At 42.0% G+C, this 24,264-nt stretch overlaps 1 protein-coding gene and 1 pseudogene across 1 annotated transcript; both read left to right on the forward strand.

Annotated features, from left to right (window-relative positions):
* The first annotated feature begins 4,020 nt into the window (after positions 1–4,020).
* LOC117462666 (uncharacterized) lies at positions 4,021–19,580 on the forward strand. Its single transcript, XM_034104957.2, has 8 exons — positions 4,021–4,255; positions 9,859–10,008; positions 10,276–10,395; positions 10,979–11,098; positions 15,306–15,425; positions 15,730–15,846; positions 16,681–16,895; positions 17,224–19,580. Exons 1-8 carry the CDS (start codon positions 4,239–4,241, stop codon positions 19,578–19,580), a joined length of 3,216 nt encoding a protein of 1,071 aa, XP_033960848.1. The 5' UTR covers positions 4,021–4,238.
* Positions 19,581–20,316: 736 nt separating this feature from the next.
* Positions 20,317–24,264, forward strand: part of LOC139433542 (ribonuclease inhibitor-like) — a 34,227-nt pseudogene continuing 30,279 nt past the window's right edge.

Consider the following 24,264-nt stretch of genomic DNA (forward strand, 5'->3'; position numbering starts at 1 on the left):
GCTCGCAGAGTGCAGCAGCCGTTATGCGAGGAGTATGGAGACTCAGACCGGTGTCACGCACACTGGCGCCTCAGTGGGATTTGGCTATGGTGTTACGCGCACTAAGCAAAGCCCCATTTGAACCTTTAGACCAGGTTCCCCTTAAACTGTTGTCAGCCAAAGTAGTATTACTTTTGGCTCTATCAACGAAAAGGGTGAGTGATTTGTCTGCTCTCTCTTTGGCTCCGTCATGCCTCCGGATCCAAGGAGATGGCAGTTCAGCTGTGTTACGCCCTAACCCGGCTTTTATGCCAAAGGTCATCACAAGCTCTTTTAGAGTCGAGAGTGATCACCTTGGATGGCTTCTTTCCCCCTCCTCACAGGTCGGAGGAAGAAGCCGCGTCTCATCTCCTCTGTCCTGTCCGCGCGCTGTCCTGCTAGTGGCGCACACGGCTGCCTTGCACCATTCTCAGCGCCTGCTTGTGCACTATAGAGAGCGCTCGATCGGGCAGCCTCTGTCTGCACAACGGCTGTGTGAAGCTGTGTCACAGGCATATGTCTCCTCTGGGGTGGATCCCCCGGAGAACATCAAAGCGCACTCCACTAGAGGAATGTCCTCCTCCACGGCTTTGCACGGAGGAATGTCAGTGGAAGACATTTGCACTGCTGCATCTTGGTCTTCCCCCTGTTCATGTACTCAATTGTATTTGAGGGATGTCTCCCATTCCCCTCTGACACACCCTGTACGGAGTGTCTTGTCAGAGTGAGTGACGTCAGGAATCCAGCTGTGCGCTCTCCTGCCTTTCTGCACGCAGAGAGCTGCTGTTCCCCCTCTTTTTGTCACTGGGCAAAGTGTGACCTTCGTCTCTACTTTCTCACAGCGGCAGGTATGTATTGTTCCCATCCTTCGTCCCCTCATGGAAAATATACATGTTGTGCTATATTCCAGGGACGGCGATGCGCCATTACGCATGGCGCAATAGGCATGCATTATTATCTCAGCAGGTGTGTCTGTGCTTCAAGTACCGGGCCGACCCAGTGGGGTGCAGACTACATCATGCTTCGCCCTTAACCCAATAGCGATAGCCTTAGAGGGCGAAGACATATACGAAATAGAACTGAAGTTACCTACTGTAACTCCAGCTTCTATGAGTATTGGCCTCTTACTGGCCCCCCACTGGCTCCACGAATAGCTGAAGAAAAGTGATTTGGTATGGGAGCAGTTTGTCGGGCCTCCTTCCTATTTATACCGGAAGGGAGCCCGAGGGTGGGGCCCACCTTGCGGGTGGGCGTGGACTACAAGTGTTTCAGTGCTGCGCGGGTGCGCAGGGGGTTTACCCAATAGTGATAGCCTTAGAGGGCTACGCCAATACTCATAGAAGCTGGAGTTACAGTAGGTAACGTCAGTTACCCTCCGTTATGGACACTAGCTTACTCCCGCCTGACTCGCCACCGGGCCGCCCTCGCCCCCGGAGCAGCAGTCTTCGTCTGCCGAAACTACGCCGCCCCTCTGCGGCCCGCAGGTGCCAGGATACCACAGCAAAACAGAGCCTGCCCAGGTATATCTAAACAAGTACCCGCCTGTACAGTGGGGTTAGGCGGTCATTTTGCAGCTCGTGGTATAAAAATAGACAATGGAATATGCATGTGAAAATAGTGCCATATTCTGCCATGCCTGTAGAAATGTTAGGTCAAAAATAATGCATACAATAGCACAGATGCCTTCACCACGAATGGCTATATGATGTGATACCAGTTTTCAAGCACAGTAAATATTCTCTTCCCAGAGTATATGATGGGACCAAGGTGATGATGTCGTACATGGTTTTAATAATACTTTTGATTTTCAATGTTTGCCATTTCAAACCATGAGCTGGTTAAAATAATATGTGCCTTGATTTACAAAATGTTCTCATTTCTTTTATCAGTACAGTTTTGAAGCTGTTGTGCTTTTCTTTGCCACAGTCCACTTTGGACTGTATGAAATATTTCAGGATTGCACTTTTAACTCACTTTAAATGTTTTCACTTGCTTGGGTTCAAAACATAACAAAGGCCATAATCTGTTCACTGGGACCATCAATGCTATTTGTCATTGCTGTTGCCGGCCACTATTGCTCATGTAAACCTGCTACTGCTGCGCCCCCTGTAATCTGAGAGGCACCCTGAGTCATTTTGTTCTGTATATGGCCATATACTAAACAAACTACAGAGCCCATTCCGTGTCCTGTTATTGTTTACTTCCTGTCTGCCTTCTTATGATGATTTATCTGACGTCCAGCGCTCCGTCTTTTAACCTCTCTTCCTTTCTCTTTCTTGATCCTCCTTAGCAACCTTCATTATAGTCCTTGACAGTGGTCTGTACTGCTGTATTAACAACGTGTCACATGTTAAGAAATTACAATCCGAATCGAGTATTCAACTAAGCCGTGTAATACAAGTTGTTAGTAGCCTTAAGGGCCTACACAGTTGTTAAGCTATACCACATTGCCCTTCACTGGATGTATGATGAGCTGCACTAAACTACATTTTAGCATTTAAAATACATAGCCATTCTTTTGCGGTTATTTTGGTGAAAGTAACTAAAAAGTAGTGTAACTTATTACATTTCAGAGACAGTAATATTGTAATCTAACTTATTACTTTCAAAAGACAGTAATAAGTCATATGTAATAATATATTACATTTTGGAAGTAACTTGCCCAACACTGGTTACAACCCAACACTGTGTATATCTCTCCGGACTGTCCACCAGCAGATGAAAAACACACACCTCTCCGCCTCTTCCAAGGGACGAGGGAACCGTGCGGCAGAGTTTCCGTTAAAAAAAAAAAATGTCTGGCAGCCCAGCAGCAGGAGAGGTGGGGAGAGGGAGATGTGGGGAGAGGGAGGCGGGGCTATTGAATCGTTATCAGAAAATGATCGTATAGATCGCTGCTAGATGAGGGCAGTGGGGGCTCTTCTTTGAGTCTGGCTTTTTAAAAAAAAACAAAGTTCGTAAGTGAACTTTGAGCCATCATTTATTTTGAAGGTAGCTCTCTGCCTCTCTCACGTTATTATGGCGCGCGCCGGAACCAACAATCCGTTTTTACCGTAAATGAGTTCGGTTCAGAGGACAAAACACATACAACATTAATTAAACTCGATATTTGTTCACTTGAATTTCACTTTGAATACTAGAATATTCTCAATGGGTGACTTTTTTTTATAATAATAATAATAATAAAATAATTAAAAAATTAAAGAATTTAAAATTACACCGAAGCTTTCTCAGGGTGGGCCAATGAGTAAACTGGGTGGGCCTGGGCCCACCCTGGCCCTATGGCTACGCCACTGCTTCAGACCAACATAGTAAGATGTGGTTTAATAAAGCAAATCTGCCACTTTTATATTGTAGAATTTGTTAAATTAAAGCAGTCTTTAATTGTTTGTCCTAAACATAGCAATATATGCTTTTGAAATGTAAAATGTCTTTGAAAAAATAACAGTATACAGTTTATATTGTGTATCACCTTTAGCTTGAAAATAGATGTGTTTTTTTTTATCTATAAAATAAATAAATAGACAGACAGACACTTTATCAATCCCAAATTGGGAAATGATTTGACAGCAGCAGTGTGTTCAGGTATTAAAATATATAAAGTTGGAACAAATTATAAACTACACAACACAAGTATAATGCACAGCAATCCATAAGATAAGTCCGATATGTTCATGAAACTCCTCAGGAGACACCAACACAAACGTGTCCGAGTGGACTCCGGAGTTGGCTGCATGAGTTGCACTGTATGATCTGTGGTGTAGTGGGCTGTCACTCAAAATCTGAGTAGCCAATGGCACCCCTGAAAGTCCCGCCCACCTGGGAAGTTTGTGTCAGAATCGAAAACAAGAAATGAGGGAGCGCAAACGAGAAGAGCTGCCTGCAGCGAGAGCAAAAGTCTGACCATTGAGAAAGAAGCAAAGAGAACTGCAAACAAAAAGATATGTTAAAACAAAGAAAAAGACTTATAGTTTACATGATTACACAAATGATTTGTTTGCAACTTATAGTTTTATTTTTTTAATTAAATTTATGTTGCTTGACTCAGTCTTTTTTTCTCTTAAACTCTTAGTTTTGCCTGATTCTGAGAAAGTGTTGCTTTATCTTTATGAAACAAAACGAATCCCATAGAGGAGGAGCAACACTCATGTAATCAAGGAACAGAGCAACAGGAAGGAACCCTGACACCGATATGTTCAGTGAGTTAAGTTTCCATTTCGATGGAAGCACAGGCAGGGTAAGTGTTCATGTTATTAGTTGATTGTGTCTCAGTCAGTTTTTTTCCCGTGTGGACTGTGAACCCAAGAAAGCATGGTGTGTGTGTCTGAGTAGCCTACGACTCATATAGAAACATCTTTGTAAGACACTTCACCCTAATTTGCTCCGGTGGTTATTGTCCACAGTAATGACTGTTACATGCAGAGTTGGGTGTAACCAGGGCAGGGACGTGCACAGACATTTGGAGGGGCTATTGCTCTAAACTGGAAAAGGCACCCCCCCCCCCCCCCCACCTTTCATCTCTACCCCTGAATGCCAAGCCTTGTCTTGCAAGATATAATGTGATCTTTATTAACCGGAAGATGATCTCTGTTTGTCTGCCTCTCCCTTTCTTTTGCAAAAGCAGTAGCAAAATGTCCAATGGCTTTATCTTATATTTATTCCACCTGGTCATGCCAATCATGTGCGATTCACTGCAGCAGTGCTCCTTCATTCTTACTTTTGCCTGCCTCCACCTGCCTCCAGACTTCCATGTAGACCTTGTACTTATCGTCATTCATTAAAATGCGACAGCTGAAGCGGTACATAGCATCATTTTGTGGAGAATACTCCAACCAGGGGTTTTCATCATACCAGTGGCCCTGAAAAGACTGCCCATCTTGATTTGTTGGGAACTGGACCAGAGGACGACAGGGTCCAATTGAGTTTGAGAATTTGACGAAGGCCTCATTGTACTTGATATTGTTCTTCTGAACATGGGCTGGATTGGTGGGGTTTGGTAGCTATAGCAAAAAACAAATTCTGAAGGAGCTTTCACTCTTGTGGACTCTGATGGTACTGCCTCATTCTCCATCTCTTCCCTCTCAATCTCCATATCCTCCCCTTCCATCTCGTCATTCTCAATTCCCGTCTCTTCATTCTCAATTATTGTCTCTTTCTCCTTATTTTCAGATTCTGTCTCTATCCTTTCTTCACTCTCTGAGTCTGAACTGTTCTGGGCATCATTGTGTTTTGTCTCAGGCTCACCATCTATCAAATACAATTAAGAGAATGTTTTAGAGCTCTTTATAAGGCATTGTTGCTAAGTGTTCAAATAATGAAAGCATTATTACTGTTGTGATCTCCTTTTCACACTATAAAGGAGTTCAAAGATGGAGCTGTCTCCAAAATAAACATTTTACATATATTCGTATTCTTAAACAGAATTATTAGTATCAGAATTAAGTAACATATACACTTAATTCTTTACTGCTATAAAAACATACAAAGACAACTGAATACTAGTGCTGTCAGTTACATTTTAGATTGGAGAAGTAGTCATTCATGTGAAAATAAATATGTTGCCTACTTGTATAGAATATTTACAACCTGTTATAAAGCCTTTGTGAACCAGTTATCTGGCCATTTTATCCATATTACACTACAGCTAGTAGTAGTATTTTATTAGTTCACCAAGCTCTCAAATGCGCTCTGAACTGGAGGCTTCGGGTTAGCCCCCAGCAGAGAAATATTAACTTCACTCAGCACAAATAGAGGCTTTGCATGTATCACTGATTTAAATATTTGTTTTAATGAGTTATTAGTGTACTCCAACTTATGTAGTGGCTCGACATAATCACAGTGCTTCACCTGCAGCTGCCCTGCTGGCACCTTTTATCCAGCTCTGCAAAGTTGCAATCCTTTTTGTTGCCTCCTTCAGATATCTCTCTCTCTGCTTCAGTCTCCTCTCTCTGTCTTGAAGGCATTCTTAAGCACAGAAATGTAACATTAGGCTATGCATAGAATAACCAAACAATTATTACATTAACTAATTTGAACAGTAATTCACATCATCATCTCATAACAAAATAAGCTAAGGCGACTACTTGCATTCAGTGACTTGATTTTTAAAATGAAAATAAGGAATATTTTTAGTTTTTTATCATTAAGATATGTAATGTTATAACTATTAAAGAAAAGATGGGGACAATTCTGTTTCAATGTAGTTTGACCATTGTAACTGCTGTGCAGACATACTGATAATAATATAGCCCCTCCAAATGTCTGTGCACGTCCGTGGGTTTTTAACGCACCTGCACCGATACAATATGTAAAACATGTAATCACACACATAGCGATATAGAACATAAATAATAAAAACGTACCTGGTTTAAAACACGTTTGTGGTCATACTGTGGAATGAGTTAACACTGAAACGAGATATTCATTCAAAAGTTTGTGGGCAAGAAGGAGAAGAAGTACAAATAAGTAGTAGAAGAAGAATGAGGCTGCTAACGCTAAATGCTAACGTTACAATAATTGTATTGCTGCGAACAACTACCACGCCATTGAAACATCAACTTTGTTACAATTTTATTTCACCTTGCTATGTGTTTATAAAGCATATTTAAAAACGGGGACATTTCTGGGGACAGATTGAGCCGGGGATTGGCCACCAAAGCCAGGCAGGCATTTGGTATGATCACCATAGCCATATGAGGCCGGCTGCCAGAGGGTTTCCTTTGCTTCCAGCTGTCAGATTGTAAACAAAGTCACGTGACTGGTGGCAGATGACAGCGCTGAGCGCTGAAGGTGTATTTTATTGCAGCGAGACGCTACAATACTAATTGTGGGCTTATTATGTTGATTCGGCCACAACAGAGAAAAAAAGACTTTCACTCTCTCCAGAGGGGCAGGTCAGCCAAAGAGGGAAAATGGGCCGATGCCCGGGCAACATTAGCCCGTACTTGTGCACGTCCGACGGTGTAACAACTGTAATAATATGACTTTTGTCGGTAACGGAGTACTGTAACGCGTTACTTTTATAATTCAGTAATCACACTACAGTTACTAACATTGCCCGACACGCGTTACTTCGTTACTTTTATAATATCAGTAATCACACTACAGTTAGCCTACTAACATAAAGAATTACGAGATTCTCCCTTTGACAGACAAGAGGGAGTTCCGCCGCAGGTTTATTTACATAACATTTGCGCGACTTCCACACCAGTCTGTGGTCCACACATGCAGTGCATAAACATGGCTGAGTCAACAGCAATCACTTTCGAGGGGTGGAGCAGGAGCGGCGTCGCCTGACCAGGGCATTTGGGACTTTAGCCCCGGATGTTTTTTCTGTAGCCCCGGACAATTCTCCCTCAATAATATAATACATTAACCGTGCTTTACCTGAACCTCATCATGACACTAGAGAGGACGGCAGAATTGTAATTTCCCGTTTTCAATGAATGCAACAGAGGCAAGACACCAGACCAACTACAGAGTTTAATGGAAATAAACATATTATTGGCTGACAGGTAGCCTACCTAGATCCTGTGAGCTGTGACAATGTTTAAACTGTCAGTCGGACTCAGAGTTTTTGAACTGCGGTCAACTGAGCCGTCTCTCACATTTGCTTGGTCAAATGAGCAGCTCTTCATTTTTGAGTGCAAGATTAAGGTCTTTACGGTAATCGCCGAGAAGCGTCACTGACAAGAGTAAAATAATGCATGTTTTTTCTGCTTTATTTGCGATACAAATAATTGTTACCATAAGTTCTTAAAAAAGTGACACTGTTTGACTCGGTCCTAGTTTGACTGCTACCAACAATAAAATGAAGTACTTTTTACTGTGTTTCTTTCTGGGTAATACTCTCAAATTCCCCTCCTGAGAACAGAATCATGCCACTTCTGCTATATTTGATGAGAGATAAAATTATGTTTTGCAATAAGTTCTACATGAAATTGATACTGTTGGACTCTGTACTACTTGGACTATACCACAAGTAGGCTACAATCAAGTGTTTTTACTGTGTACATTTTGAGTAATCCTTTATCAAACTCCCCTCCTGAGTACAATAATGCATGTTTTCTGCCCTCTTTGATGAAAGATAAAATGATTTTTTGCAATAAGTTCTACATGAAATTGATACTGTTGTACTACTTGGACTACTACCACAAGTACAACCAAGTGTTTTTACTGTGTACTTTTTCAGTAATCCTTTGTCAAACTCCACCCCTGAGTAAATAATGCATGTTTTCTGCTATCTTTGATGAGAGATAAAATATTTTTTTGCTATACTTTCTTAGTGAAATTGATACTGTTGGACTGAGTAGTACTTGGACTACTACCACAAGTACCGTCAAGTACTTTTACTGTGTACTTTTTGAGTAATACTCGTTTAAACTCCTGTACTGAGTACACAAATTAATGTATTCTGATATCTTTGATGAGAGATAAAATGATTTTTTGCAATAAGTTCTAAGTGAAATTGATACTGTTGGACTCAGTACAACTTGGACTACTACCACAAGTACAATCAAGTGTTTTTACTGTGTACATTTTGAGTAATACTTTGTCAAACTCCCCTCCTGAGTACAATAATGCATGTTTTCTGCCCTCTTTGATGAAAGATACAATATTCTTTTTCAATAGGTTCCTAGTGAAATTGATACTGTTGGACTCAGTACTACTTGGACTACTACCACAAGTACAATAAAGTGTTTTTACTCTGTACTTTTTGAGTAATACTCGTTTAAACTCCTGTCCTGAGTACACAAATTAATATATTCTGATATCTTTGATGAGATAAAATGATTTTTTGCAATAAGTTCTTCGTGAAATTGATACTGTTGGACTCAGTACTACTTGGACTACTACAAGTACAATCAAGGAGCATGCCCCCGGACCCCCCTAGTGCAGGTGAGGACCCCCTTAGAGGAGGTGAAGTCCGCCTCTCACTTGTAAAAAATAGCACTTTACCTCTGCTTACACCTACAGTATATGCCCTGAGCTAATTATTGAGCCTTCATTTTAAGAGTCGCAGGTGTACTGTGTATGTGCGTGTGGGGAGTGTTGCAGTAGAAAATTCCACAGTAGCGCCGCGGCCGCCGCCACTGTGGGCTAAGCACTTATTTATTTATTTTGGTGACGATCCGACCTCCATGCTGCTACTCTGGTTCAAACTGCATCCACCAAACAATATGATTTATCTCGACCTCCCTAAAATAACCAAAATCTGACACGGTGTGAGACGTCTTTTAGCTGTTCTGTCGTCATTTCCTGCGATCTTCTTCTTAAAGTCAGTCAGAATGAATGAATGGGCCTTTCTTTGACTATTTATAGGCAAATATGGGCGTTACGTGAAGACCGCAAAAGCTGCGCCACATTTCGAGTTGATTGTGATTTATAAAGGGAAACCGGCGTAGGATATGCTGTACGCTCTTTCCTCGCCGGTACGCAATGTTTTGTGAATCGGAAAATGTCAGAACATTTCTGTACCTATTTTTTTGCTTTGTGCTACATAAGCAACCTGCCCATGTGAATCCTACACAAGGCGTTATAAATGAGGCCCCTGATGAGGCTCCTCCGCAAAATGAAGTACCCTCCGCAGTCTGCGTTATCTGCCTGTAGGGAGGGGGCCGGCCCTGCGAGTAACAAGTAAAGTCATATATTACTTTTTTTTTTAAGTAATATGTAGGTAATACTTTTTTTGAGTAACGACCCCATGCTCACATGTCTAATATGTGTAATTGTAAAGCGCTTTGAGCACCTGGAAAAGTTCTCTAATAAAAGTGTAATGCATTATTATTTGTCTTGTGTTATGATTTCACAGAGTTTGTCTGTATTTTCTTTACTCCTCAGACTGCCTCCAGATCACAAAATGAGTGATTGTGAGGAGGAAAGTGAGGATGTAGCAGTGTCTCCAGTACCAAGCTGCCTGTCTATGAAGAGTGACGATTCTAAAGAAAACCCTCCTAACATCAATAATGAACCCAGACCCTTAGACACAAAGTAAGACACATCTTTATACTGTATACCTCTTCTAATGTTTTTTTATTTTCTGTTTGTATACAAGCATTTTTACTTAAATGTAAAATATAATTAAACAAATCAAAGTCACATAGAGAAGTTGTAATCTAATCTAATGGACAAGTACTCTTTTTCCTCCTCCTTATTATTGGCTTTACATTTCAGTGGTTGAGAGCTGCCTCATGGATTTGACAGATCATTTATCAAGTATTCACGAAATATGAATTAAAAACATATTGGTGTTTGCAGAGGTCAGTACAGCAGACAGAGAGCAGAGTCTCCAGCACCCAGCTGTCTGTCTATGAAGAGTGACATTTCCAAAGAGGCCCCTCCATACTTCAGCAATGAACCCGGACCCTCAGACTCAAAGTAGGAGAACTACTACTGCATATTCAGCTATCTGTCTTAGGTGTCTGTATGTTAACGTTTTTAACTATTTGCTATCCTAAATGTAACAAACATAAGCGTCACAAAGCCAAATCATTCGTGCCATCTTCCTTAGTATCTGTGGCAGCTGTCAGACACTAGAGAAGCTGTAATCAAATCTGAAGTGGACTAATGCCATTTTTTTAAACCTGCTTATTATTGACAGTAACATTAATTTGTGTATTTAAGTTACTTTACTGGTTTCAACATCAGATTGTTGAACAAGGATTCATGCAATAGAAATAAATACATCTTGATTGTGCAGAGGTCTGTACAGAGAGAGAGCAGAGTCTCCAGCCCCCAGCTGTCTGTCTATGAAGAGTGACTTTTCCAAAGAGCCAATGCAATGTTTATTTTACATTTTTGTATGTATATTGGTATTTGCGTTGTGTTTGCCTACTGAAAGGTAACAAACCTTTCATCAAAGAAACATTCTTCTAGGTAGGCTATATGTGACAGCTGTTTGTCATCAATAAAACATGTATTCTAATCTTACATTTATTATTCATATTTATTGTGTTTCCAGAGGTCTGTACAACAGAGAGAGAGCAGAGTCTCCAGCACCCAGCTGTCTGTCTATGAAGAGTGACTTTTCCAAAGAGGCCCCTCCATACTTCAGCAATGAACCCGGACCCTCAGACTCAAAGTAAGATAACTGCTCATATTCAGCTATCTCTGTCCTATGTGTCTGTTGATTTTGTGTTTGTATTTTGAAGTTTTTAACTATTTGCTATCTTAAATTGAACAAACGTAAGCGTCACAAAGCCAAATAATTTGTTCCATCTTCCTTAGTATCTGTGACAACTGTCAGACACTTACGGTACGTCCACACAGCCGTGTACACATTTTTTTTGGAGGTGGGTGTATCTGAAGCTTGGGGATTTTTTGCGAACAACGCGACCAACAACCAATCACATGAATCTCCCGCCCCCGACATACAAAGCAATAGCAATGTTAAAATGAAGTAAACTGGATATAAAATCCCCAAACAGGCGAAAACCTACCAGTTTCACCCACTGTCTCTGCCACCTCCCTCCATGCCTGGTTCCTCCGGTTTGTATCCCGGTAAGTTAATAGGGACTGGTCATAAAGAACCGGGTGATTTGCTACCGCAATAACTAATTTCTCCTCCATTTTTAGGAATATAGTTCTGGTTCTCCCAGCTTGCACGCGGTTTGATTGGCTAGCGCTTGTACTGTCAGATTTGCATAAACGGGATTTGATTGGCTGACGCTTCCACCTCAGCTTCAAAAGTTGAACATTGCTCAACTTTTGAATCCTGAAAATCCTGGAAACCTTCGCTTTGCTTCCCCACAATGCAGTTCGGCGAAAAGTGAGGCAACGTGACGTCACCCCATTCAAAGTGAATGGGCAGAAGCGTTGGAAGATTTTTTAACGCTGCTGTGTGGACGGGCCGTTACCCCTCGATTCCACCGGGTCCTTCTGCGTCGCGTGACGGCGGTTTTGGTCCGGCGGTTTTGGTCCGGCCTCCTCCGGCGTCATACCCTACCGGGCGCGTTTCAGAAGCATTTCAGATGCGGAGCGTCTTGTCTGCCGGGTTGCAGTTTTTGTTGATTTGGGCATATTTCCAGGTGCTACTTTGTACAGACAAAGTTAATAATAATTGTAATATTCCAGTTATAAACGACATGAATCAAAGATGTGTTGCTGCATTTTAGTGGTAAAAAAAAAAATGCATTCATTATCATAATTATTCTATATATATAATTTACACAGTGCCAGTAAACCGGAGGAGAACGCTGGCATTTCTCCTCCTACTTGAAAGACTACGGAGGGATAGGGTCTGCAAAGTTAGTTTATTTTGGGGATGGGCCGGATGCTGTCATCGCTCCACGCCTCTGCAACGCCTCGCGTCGAAAAATAGACTTGAATCCTATTTTGAGAGGAGCCCAGTGCTGAGACACTTCTGGGACGCTTCTGAGCCGCAATGCGGCGCGTCTGGTGGAATAGCACTAGAGTGGCCGCGATCTTTGCAAACGCCGCGGTGCAGTCATAATGCGGCCGTAATGCGACGCAGACAGACCCTGTGGAATCTAGGGATTAGAGCAGGGGTGGGCAGTGGCACACTTTTTGGCTCGGGGTTCACTATGAGTTTTAAAGTTTAACAGACGGGCCGGGCCAGTAGCAGATCGGTGAAAGAATATTTAGCTGTCCACTCCTCATTACATTACATTACATTGCATTTAGCTGACGCTTTTATCCAAAGTGACTTACAATAAGTACATTCGACCAGGAAGACACAACCTTGAAGAAAACAGAATCATATAAGTACATCAGGTTTCATAGAGCCAAACATTTCAAGTGCTACTCAACTGGCTATAGATAAGCCAGTCCTTTATTAGTATATAAGTGCTCTGTTAGCAGTTCTTAGTTAGTAATTCTATCGTTCGAGGTGGAGTCGAAAGAGATGAGTTTTCAGTCTGCGCCGGAAGGTGTGTAAGCTTTCTGCTGTCGTGATGTCAATGGGGAGCTCATTCCACCATTTTGGAGCCAGGATAGCAAACCCACGTGTTTTTGCTGATGGGAACTTGGGTCCCCCTCGCAGTGAGGGTGCAGCGAGTCGTTTGGCTGATGCAGAGCGTAGTGCACACGCTGGGGTGTACGGTTTAACCATGTCCTGGATGTAGGAAGGGCCAGATCCATTCGCAGCATGGTACGCAAGTACCAGTGTCTTGAAGTGGATTCTAGCAGTTACCGGAAGCCAGTGGAGGGAGCGGAGGAGCGGAGTGGTGTGGGAGAATTTAGGAAGGTTGAAGATCAGACGAGCCGCTGCATTCTGGATGAGCTGCAGAGGTCGGATGGCACATGCAGGTAGACCAGCCAGGAGGGAGTTGCAGTAGTCTAGGCGTGAGGATGACGAGAGCCTGGACCAGAAGCTGCGTCGCTTTCTGTGTCAGCTGGGGACGTATCTTCCTGATGTTGTAGAGCGTGTATCTGCAGCAACGGGTTGTAGCAGCGATGTTTGCAGTGAAGGACAGGTTGTTATCTAGGATCACACCCAGATTCCTTGCAGTCTGAGTCGGGGAAACAACAGAGGGGCCGATGTTGATTGTCAGGTCAAGGAAAAGCAGTTCAGTCTTGTCAAGGTTAAGGTTGAGCTTGAGGTGATGATCAGACATCCACTGAGATGTCAGCTAGACAAGCAGAGATGCGTGCGACGACCTGGGTCTCTGAGCGGGGAAAGGACAGAATGAATTGGGTGTCGTCAGCGTAGCAGGGGTATGAAAAACCATGCGGGCTAATGACTGATCCGAGCGAGTTTGTGTACAGGGAGAAGAGGAGGGGACCAAGAACAAAGCCCTGAGGGACCCCTGTAGTTAATTGACAAGGGTCGGACTCGGATCCTCTCCAAGTTACCCTGAAGGTACGGTCTTTGAGGTATGAGGTGAGGAGGGAAAGTGCAGAGCCTGAAACTCCAAGTTCTTGGAGAGTGTGAAGGAGGATCTGATGGTTAAACACTCGGCACTCATTGTTGACTTTTCATTTCTTTGGTCCACTCATTAGAGGCTTCTCAATACTCTAATTTCCCCTCCTCGACTCCTATCCTCGACTCCTATCCTCGAGACTTAGTCCCGCCCACAGGAGATGCGAGCGGAGGACTGAGGAGGGGAACCGAGGAGAGAGGAGGGGAAGCAGCAGGCGGTTAGAGAAATGAGAACTCCTCTCCTCTGAGCGGTCATTTTAAAGAGACGTCCATTAATGATGACAGGAGGCACAGCAGCCCTCTGTCTGATGGACAGATGTGTTCATGACCACTTATATATTTACTCTTTATTCATTGACAGTGCGGTATAATGAGACAATAACAGGCTACAGATGTGGACATATACACACAAATATAGAGTATTTATATAAATATATATAATTTAAAGTATGAGAGCACTCTCATAATAACGTAACACAATCAGAAACTGGATATATCACCCCCTCTCTCTGGTCGCTGAAATGGGGAATTGAAATTACGGGCCAAATTTGTATTTACAAGTATTAAAAGTAAACATAGGACACCAAACCAACTGAGACCCGTCTGTCCGCTGCATCTATGCAATGTACAACACACACACCTACACACTGTACCACACACACCTACAGCCAGAGACCTGGCCCGACCCATTAAGCGGCATAAGCCACTAAGGGGCCCCCTAGCAAAAAAATGAAAAAATAAATAAAATCTCAGTACACCGTCGCCGTAATAAGTATGTTTAATTAATTTTGATATGCCTAGATTGCCTACTCTCAAAGTCATGTATTATATTATTGAGTCAATTATAATACATTCAAGTGCTTTACCTGAACCTCATCATGACACTCGAGAGGACAGCAGGATTGTAATTTCCCGTGTTCAGTGAATGCAACAGAGGCAAGACACCAGACCAACCAGAGAGTTGAATGGAAATAAACATCTGTCTTATTGGCTGACAGGTACCTATCCTGTGAGCTGTGACAATGTTTAAAATGAACTGTCAGTCGGACTCACAGTTTTTGAAGATGGACGATGGAGCTAATTTCCTGCCATAACTCCACAAACAAACTAAACATATGTATATATAACTTATGATTCACTAACAAACACAATGTGGTTTGCAAATAAACTCCATCTACAAACTAATGCATTTAGTTTTGCAAAGAAAAAACGTATCTATCAAACAAACACATAACATTTTTCTAATAAATCATGTTTCAGAGACAAATTCAGCACAGGTTTTACAAGTACACAACTTTTTTTTACAAGTACACAACTTTTTCTTTTTACTATATGTGACAGCTGTTTGTCATCAATAAAACATGTATTCTAATCCTACATTTATTATTCATATTTCTTGTTTTTCCAGAGGTCTGTACAACAGAGAGAGAGCAGAGTCTCCAGCCCCCAGCTGTCTGTCTATGAAGAGTGACTTTTCCAAAGAAGCCCCTCCATACTTCAGCAATGAACCCGGACCCTCAGACTCAAAGTAAGATAACTGCTCATATTCAGCTATCTCTGTCCTAGGTGTCTGTTGATTTTGTGTTTGTATTTTGAAGTTTTTAACTATTTGCTATCTTAAATTGAACAAACGTAAGCATCACAAAGCCAAATCATTTGTTCCATATTCCTTAGTATCTGTGACAACTGTCAGACACTTAGAGGAGCTGTAAGTGGACTAATGCAAATTTTAGTAACAGTAATTTGTGTGTTTAAGCTACTTAACCGGTTTCAACATCAGATCGTTGAACAAGGATTCATGCAATATAATTAATACATCTTGGTTTTTCCAGAGGTCTGTACAGAGAGAGAGCAGAGTCTCCAGCACCCAGCTGTCTGTCTATGAAGAGTGACTTTTCCAAAGAGGCCCCTCCATACTTCAGCAATGAACCCGGACCCTCAGACTCAAAGTAATAGGCTGTTTTCATTTTGAACCATAAACAGAAACATACGTTTTTTGCAGGGTTACGCATGCTGTCAGAGGTGTCACAAAGTCTAAAGTCCTAAAATCCAGAAATGAGTTAGCATTTTAACACTTCTGTATCTCTGGTCTCCAAATCAACAATTTTGGTTAGATGCCTGAAATAAGGTCTGTGGTCAAAACAAGCTTAAGAGATGTATAAGTGTTTTTGTACGACATAAAATATGGCAGTAAATACCACACTGGTGAATATCCAAAGCGTCTTTGCGTCATGAAAACAGTAGTAACAGGTGTAGAGATTATCCTGCAGAACAAAATGTATGAGTATATTAACCGGTGTTTGCCAAAGATCTTCAATGGAAAATCCCATTGACTTTTGTCAAGGGAGCCCTTACAATGCTCACTTCTGAATTGGCCCACAACAATATGTGATCAGTCCAACACGCTATACCAAAAATATGACCTTTTCTAATTAAATAAAAGCTGAACATGGAACTTAATTATTATTTTTTTTATTCCAAAAAAAGTGTCTTATAAACAACTATTAACTTCCTGATTATGCAAGTGAAATATTCGTATTAAATATATATTAAGATAATAATTCACATTAATCAATTTAATCATTAACAAAACACATCATGCTTGTATTTGACTTATATAAGCACCAATATGCAAGTTAGATATCAAAAATCCTGAAATAGAATAGAAAATAACTTCAGTTTTGAATGTTCTCTTTGACTATCTGAGCTTCTAAACAGTATTGACCTTTTGACCTGTTATCAACAGAAGACCTCGTTTAGAAAATATGTCTTCTTCCTAACAGAATGAGGAAGAGGAGAGGTGTGTCTGTGGAGGAGATGTTGCCCTGCTGTGCTCTGTGTCAGGACGTCCTGAAGGATCCGGTCTCTATCAGCTGTGAACACCAGTTCTGCAGAACGTGCATCGCCTCACACTGGGGTCAGTCTGCTTCATCAGGAGGCTCCTCCTGTCCCCAGTGTGGAAAACAATCCAGAACAAGTCTTGGACTTCAGACAGCAGGTCAGACCAGCACTGTACAAAGTAAAGTTCTTTGCACACTGAGTCAGAAACAAAGTTCTGATGAAAATATGCACGCACAATTTAAATGTAACACTAAATCAAAACTATACAACCCTTATTTTTTTACAAACAAAGAAACAACAGCATTCATACAACATACTGTCACATTGCTCGGTCTTTACTCACTTGCTTGTCTAGTCTAGGAGCACAACACATTATTAGTGGACTCTGCATTACATCTTTGTTAATACATGAGTGAAAGGAAAACGATTTCCTCCTCCTGTCATTCACCTTACATGACTCAGTGACTTTCCTTATCTTTCTTCAGATGGTGGTCTGCAGGACGTTTTAGATGAACATAAGATCAGCCAGAGGAAGAGATTTGAATGTGTGACTGAAGGAACTGATAAAACAGGAAGTCTCACGCCACTTAACAGGATCTACACTGAGCTCTACATCACAGAGGGGCAGAGTGAAGAGGTTAATGCCCAACATGAGGTGTGGCAGCTTGAGACAGCGTCCAAGGTAAAGACCATCCATGACACTCCTATCAAGGTACACGACATCTTTAAAGCCTTAGTTGACCAAGAGGACCAAATCAGAGTGGTTCTGACTGTCGGCGTCGCTGGCATTGGTAAAACCTTCTCAGTGCAGAAGTTCACTCTGGACTGGGCAGAAGGTTTGGAAAACCAAGACGTCGGTCTGGTGATTCTGCTTTCCTTCAGGGAGCTGAACTTGATCAAAAATGAGCAGTACAGTCTTCTCAGGCTGATCCATGTTTTCCATCCAACCTTACAGAAGGTCACAGCAGAGCTCCTCGCTGTCTCTAAAGTTTTGTTCATCTTTGACGGCCTGGATGAAAGCAGACTTTCTCTGGATTTCAAAAACAATGAGGTTGTGTCCGATGTCACGCAGAAGTCATCAGTCAACGTGCTGTTGACAAATCTCATCAGAGGGATTATGCTTCCCTCGGCTCTTGTCTGGATAACTACCCGACCAGCAGCAGCCAATCAGATCCCTCCAGTATTTGTTGACAGAGTAACAGAAGTCAGAGGTTTCACTGACACCCAGAAGGAAGAGTACTTCATGAGGAGATTCAGTGATGAAGAAACATGCAATAGAATAATTTCTCACATCAAGACCTCCAGGAGCCTCCACATCATGTGTCTGATCCCAGTCTTCTGCTGGATCACTGCTGCAGTTCTGGAGCACATGTTGACCATGGACCAGAAAGAGGAACTGCCCAAGACCCTGACTAACATGTATGCACACTTCCTGCTGGTTCAGATAAAGAGGAAGAAGCAGAAGTATGACGAGGAACAAGAGAAGAGTCCGCAGGAACTGACGAAGGCTGACGTGGAAGTTCTCCTGAAGCTGGGAAGGCTGGCATTTGAACATCTGGAGAAAGGCAACATCATGTTCTACGAAGAAGACTTGAAGCAGTGTGGTCTTGATGTCACAGAGGCCTTGGTGTTCTCCGGAGTTTGTACAGAGATCTTCAAAAGAGAGAGTGTGATCTTCAAGAAAGCCGTCTACTGCTTTGTTCATCTGAGCATTCAGGAGTTTCTGGCTGCAGTCTACTTGTACCACTGTTACACCAACAAAAACTCAGAGGTACTGGAAGCTTTCATGGCAGAACAAAACTCCTCTCCGGCAGAACAAAACTCCTCCCTGGCAGAACAAAACTCCTACCTGGCAAAACAAAACTCCTACCTGGCAAAACAAAACTCCTACCTGACAAAACAAAACTCTTCTCTGTCAAAACATGAAGATGGACCAGATTATGACCATGATTATGCTGATGAAGACGACAGACGTGATGAAGACGACAGACGTTATGATTATGCTGATGAAGACGACAGACGTGATGATTATGCTGATGAAGATGACAGACGTGATGATTATGCTGATGAAGACGACAGACGTGATGATTATGCTGATGAAGACGACAGACGTGATGATTATGCTGATGAAGATGACAGACGTGATGATTATGCTGATGAAGACGACAGACGTGATGATTATGATGATGAAGACGACAGACGTGATGATTATGCTGATGAAGACGACAGACGTTATGATTATGCTGATGAAGATGACGGACGTGATGATTATGCTGATGAAGACGACAGACATGATGATAGAAGTGAAAACCTGAACGTTTTCATGGGGACCCTTGACTCCTCTGAGTCTCTTAAATGTTATGACATTAACTCTCCGTTGACAGTGTTCTTGAGTAGAGCCATGAAAAAATCTCTAAGGAGTAAAAATGGCCACCTGGACCTGTTTGTCCGCTTCCTTCATGGTCTCTCTCTGGAGTCCAACCAGAAGTCCTTAGGAGACCTGCTGGGTCTGAAACAAAACAGTCCGCAAATCATCCAGAGTGTCATCAACAACCTGAAGGAGACGAACATGGAGGAAATCTCCCCCGACCGAAGCATCAACATGTTCCACTGTCTAATGGAGATGAACGACCAATCGGTACATCAGGATATACAAGAGTTCCTGAAGTCTGGCAACAGATCAGAGAAGATGCTCTCTGAGATCCACTGCTCAGCGCTGGCCTACATGCTGCAGATGTCAGAGGAGGTTCTGGATGAGGTGGACCTGAAGAAGTACAACACATCAGACCAGGGACAACTGAGACTGCTGCCAGCTGTCGGGAAGTGCAGGAAGGCTGTGTAAGTGCATGTGTTATTATTGAAAAAAACAAAAACGTTATCCTAACCTTTATCTAAGGTTGAGCCTTTCAATGCAAAAGAAGCAGTGCAATATCCAAATCGCAGTAAGAGCTGTATTTGGTAAAGGGTAAATATGTGGCAATATAATTGTGTCACTGCCCAGCCTACAAACCATATTCTACAAACTTTATCAAAAGCGTTTTTTTTCTCCAGATTTCTTTAAAAAAATGACACTATGATCATTTTAACATATTCTTTTAATGATAATATGAATAATATTTTGTAAATGAACAATCCTTCTGACATTGCGGAACATAATTGTGTAACTTCAGCAATCCCTCCAAATCTAAATTAAATAAAGAGCACTTATTAATGCATTATTTGACTATACTACAGATAATAAGCCTTTAAGATTTCCCCCCTCAATAACGTCCTAATTAATACAGTAAGTAAGAACGTTTTTGTACATGGGTTATGATCCTGATATGCTTAGCTCAGCATGGTGGATGTACCACACACATAGTCATTGTCCTTTATAACTTTAATAAATATAGTCTAATATTGTCTAACACATCACAAAATGAAAAGTTGTATTAGTGTCCAAATAACTATATTTTATAATAGTCTTTTAAATTGAAGCAGCCTGCATTGATCTATAAATAAATACAGTGATTCAGTATCCATTGTTAACAACTGCTTTATTAAAAGTTTTTTCCTCGTTCATTTATAATACTATGACTATGAAGACTTTTACATGTTTCTGTATTCACAGACTTCAGAACTCTGGGCTTTCAGACCCTCACTTTGAAGTTGTGGCCTCAGCCCTGAAGTCCGATCCCTCCCACCTGGAAGAACTGGACCTGAGCAACAACAGTCTGAAGGACTCAGCGGTGGAGCTGCTGTCCACTGGACTGGACAGTCCACACTGTAGACTCCAGAGTCTGAGGTCAGTTTCTGCTGCGGTCAGTCTCATGCTGCTTTTGTTTTCACATAACCATGTGACATGGTGGAGATCTTCATCAGGATATATGCAATTTTAAAAGGAGAGGGAGGGCAAGATGATTGTGTCAAACAAATAAACACATATAACTTAACAAGGCATAGTAAGCTAATTCTGACGTTTTTAAACATAACACAAACACAAGCCCTCACTACTTTTTATACTAAGATGCTCCTGAATGATTCACAGGGCTGTCAACATTCAATAAACCTATCATTCCCAAACAAAGTTCAACCACGTGATAAGGGTATATAAAAAGTACACCAAACTCATCTTCCTCAACCTCCCATCACAAACATGTGACCTTTTTCTATTTTAACAAGACTCACTATAGCTCAGGAGGCATCAGCAGACCACGATGTATATTATGTATTCCTATACAGGTAGGAACTCATTGGCTGGTTATCCCCTGGAAAGGGAATTGGGGAGGAGAAAGAAAAAAGAGAAGAGGATAAGGGAAACAAATAAACATAACACACAACAAGCACAGCCTGTCTGGCACGCTAAAAGATTCAAATTATTTAAAATAACCATATCATACTACATGCCTTCTTCGCTACCGTCGACAGACTAACTAACCCCCCAGTGTCAGTAGCCTCTGAATTTCTATCCACCAGGGCGTGCAATGAATTTGCCTCCTTCTTCACTGACAAAATTCAAAAAATCAGACAAGCGGTCAGTGCCTCTGCATCAGGAACAGCAAATGTTTTGTCTCTGTGTCCACCTAATATCAATTCAGACATCATGACACAATTCCGTCAGATTAATGATAAAAACCTAGAGGACATTATACAACTTCTGAAATCTTCCTCTTGCTGCCTTGATATTATTCCAACAGGGTTTTTCAAAAATGTTTTTCCTTGCATGGCCTCAGATCTACTTCATATAGTAAACAAATCTCTTCACTCAGGTGTTTTTCCACAGGCCCTGAAAACTGCAGTCATTAAACCGCTCTTAAAAAAGCATAATCAGGTGCTTCAGTAATAAACAATTACAGGCCCATATCAAACCTCCCATTTCTAGGTAAAATCATTGAAAAAGTAGTCTTTCAACAGTTGAGTAATTTCTTGCATTTAAATAGTTGTTTCGATGTGTTCCAGTCAGGATTTTGTCCAAACCACAGCACTGAGACTGCTCTTGTAAAGGTCTTCAATGACATCCACTTAAACACAGACAGTGGCAGAACTTCAGTGTTAGTATTATTAGATCTCAGTGCTGCGTTTGACACTGTTGACCACAACATATTACTAGACCGACTAGAAAACTGGGTGGGACTTTCGGAAACAGTTCTAAATTGGTTTGAATTCTACTTAAAGGACAGAAACAACTTTGTTTCTATAGGTAAATACAAATCTGAGTTGACAAATATGACATGTGGGGTTCCTCAAGGCTCCATCTTGGGGCCTCTTCTCTTTAACATCTACATGCTACCACTGGCTCAGATAATGAAAAACAACAACATAAGTTACCATAGCTATGCGGATGACACACACATTTGCATAACCATTTCACCAGGAGACTATTCTCCAGTTAAAACACTGAGTAAGTGCATTGAACAAATCAATGACTGGATGTGTCAAAACTTTCTCCAATTAAACAAAGACAAAACTGAGGTAATGGTCTTTGGAGCCAAGTCAGAACGTATAAAAGTTAGCGCTGAGCTTCAGTCTGCAATGTTCAAACCAACAGATAAAGCCAGAAATCTAGGTGTAGTCATGGACTCTGACCTGAGTTTCAACAGTCACATTAAAACAATTACTAAATCAGCCTACTATCACCTAAAGAACATATCTAGGATTAAAAGACTAATGTCACAGCAGGATTTGGAAAAACTTGTCCATGCTTTTATCTTCAGTAGACTGGACTACTGTAATGGTGTCTTCACAGGTCTCACTAACAAATCTATTAGAAAGCTGCAGCTGATTCAGAACGCCGCTGCTCGAGTCCTCACTAACACTAAGAAAGTGGATCACATCACTCCTGTTCTGAAGTCTTTACACTGGCTTCCTGTGTGTCAAAGAATAGATTTCAAAATACTGCTGCTGGTTTATAAAGCACTGAATGGTTTAGGCTCAAAATACATTTCTGATCTTCTGCTAAATTATGAACCATCCAGATCTCTCAGGTCGTCAGGGACTGGTCAGCTTTCTGTCCCCAGAGTCAGAACTAAACATGGTAAAGCAGCGTTCAGTTATTATGCTCCAAATATCTGGAACAAACTCCCAGAAACCTGCAGGTCCGCTGCAACTCTTACTACTTTTAAATCCAGGCTGAAGACTTATCTTTTTGTCGCTGCTTTTAATTGAAACTGAGCCGTTGTGTTAATCAGTAAAGTGGAACTTCTGTGTGAACTATTCATATCTTAAACTGCACTGTAACTTTTTATTCATGTACTTTTTATTCATGTATTTTTTCTTTTAATGTTTCTTTTATTATCTTTTACTGTTTTTAAATGCCTTTGTCTGAATTTCTTTTATTTTTGTAAAGCACCTTGAATTGCCTTGTGTTGAAAGGTGCTATATAAATAAACTTGCCTTGCCTTGCCTTGCCTTGCCTAAAGAGGACCTTACAACCGGAGTTGAATTCCTTGTGTGTTAACATTCTCTGCCCTTCAAGCTGATTCTGCTATATTGAGAATGAACAGGTGTATAACTATTGTGGTTACATTTGTCTGTACAACGGTGATGTTATAATGATCCACATGAATGACAATCATTCAACAAAGGGGAAAAGCTTGGGTTCATACTGTAACTATACACAACTGTACTGTATATTATTTTTCCAGATTGAGTTCCTGCAGGTTATCAGAGACAAGCTGTGTTGCTCTGGCCTCTGCTCTGAAGTCCAACCCCCCCCACCTGAGAGAGCTGGAGCTGAGCTACAACCACAACCTGCAGGATTCAGGAGTGCAGCTGCTCTGTGACTTTCTGGAGAGTCCACACTGTAGACTGAAGGCTCTGAGGTCAGTACCCTGTCTCTATCTATCTACATATATTCTGTATTGCATTAGTTGGGACTCCTCCAGACGTTCCCAGTTCACCCGCACCACAAGTTTGTGCTTTGCCGGTCTGTCCAAAGGCTTCCCCTGCCACTCGACCCAACTCACCACCAGATGGTGATCAGTTGTCAACTCCGCCCCTCTCTTTACCCGAGTGTCTAAAACATACGGCCTCAGGTCCGATGATACGATAACGAAATCGATCATGGACCTTCTGCCTAGGGTGCTCTGGTACCACGTACACTTATGAGCATCCTTATGTTCGAACATGGTGTTTATTATGGCCAATCCATGACTAGCACAGAAGTCCAGTAACAAACCACCACTCCGGTTCAGATCAGGGGGGCCGTACCTCCCAATCACGCCACTCCAGGTGTCTCCATCATTGCCCACATGTGCGTTGAAGTCTCCCAGCAAGACTAAGGAGTCCCCTTCAGGAGCCCCATACAGGACTCTTTCCAGGATCTCCAAGAAGGCTGTATACTCACACACCAGTCAGAGTTTCCCCCCCCCCCCCATAACCCGCAGGCGTAGGGAGGCGACCCTCTCGCCACTGGGGACACTCAAACAAAGCGGCACCCAACTGGGGGCTTGTGAGTATCCCAACACCCGCCCGGCACCTCACACTTTGGGCAACCCCGGAGAAGAATAGAGTCCAACCGCTATCAAGAAGTATGGTTCCAGAGCCGA

This window comes from Pseudochaenichthys georgianus, chromosome 3, assembly GCF_902827115.2.
Source record: "Pseudochaenichthys georgianus chromosome 3, fPseGeo1.2, whole genome shotgun sequence".
Lineage (NCBI taxonomy): Eukaryota > Metazoa > Chordata > Actinopteri > Perciformes > Channichthyidae > Pseudochaenichthys > Pseudochaenichthys georgianus.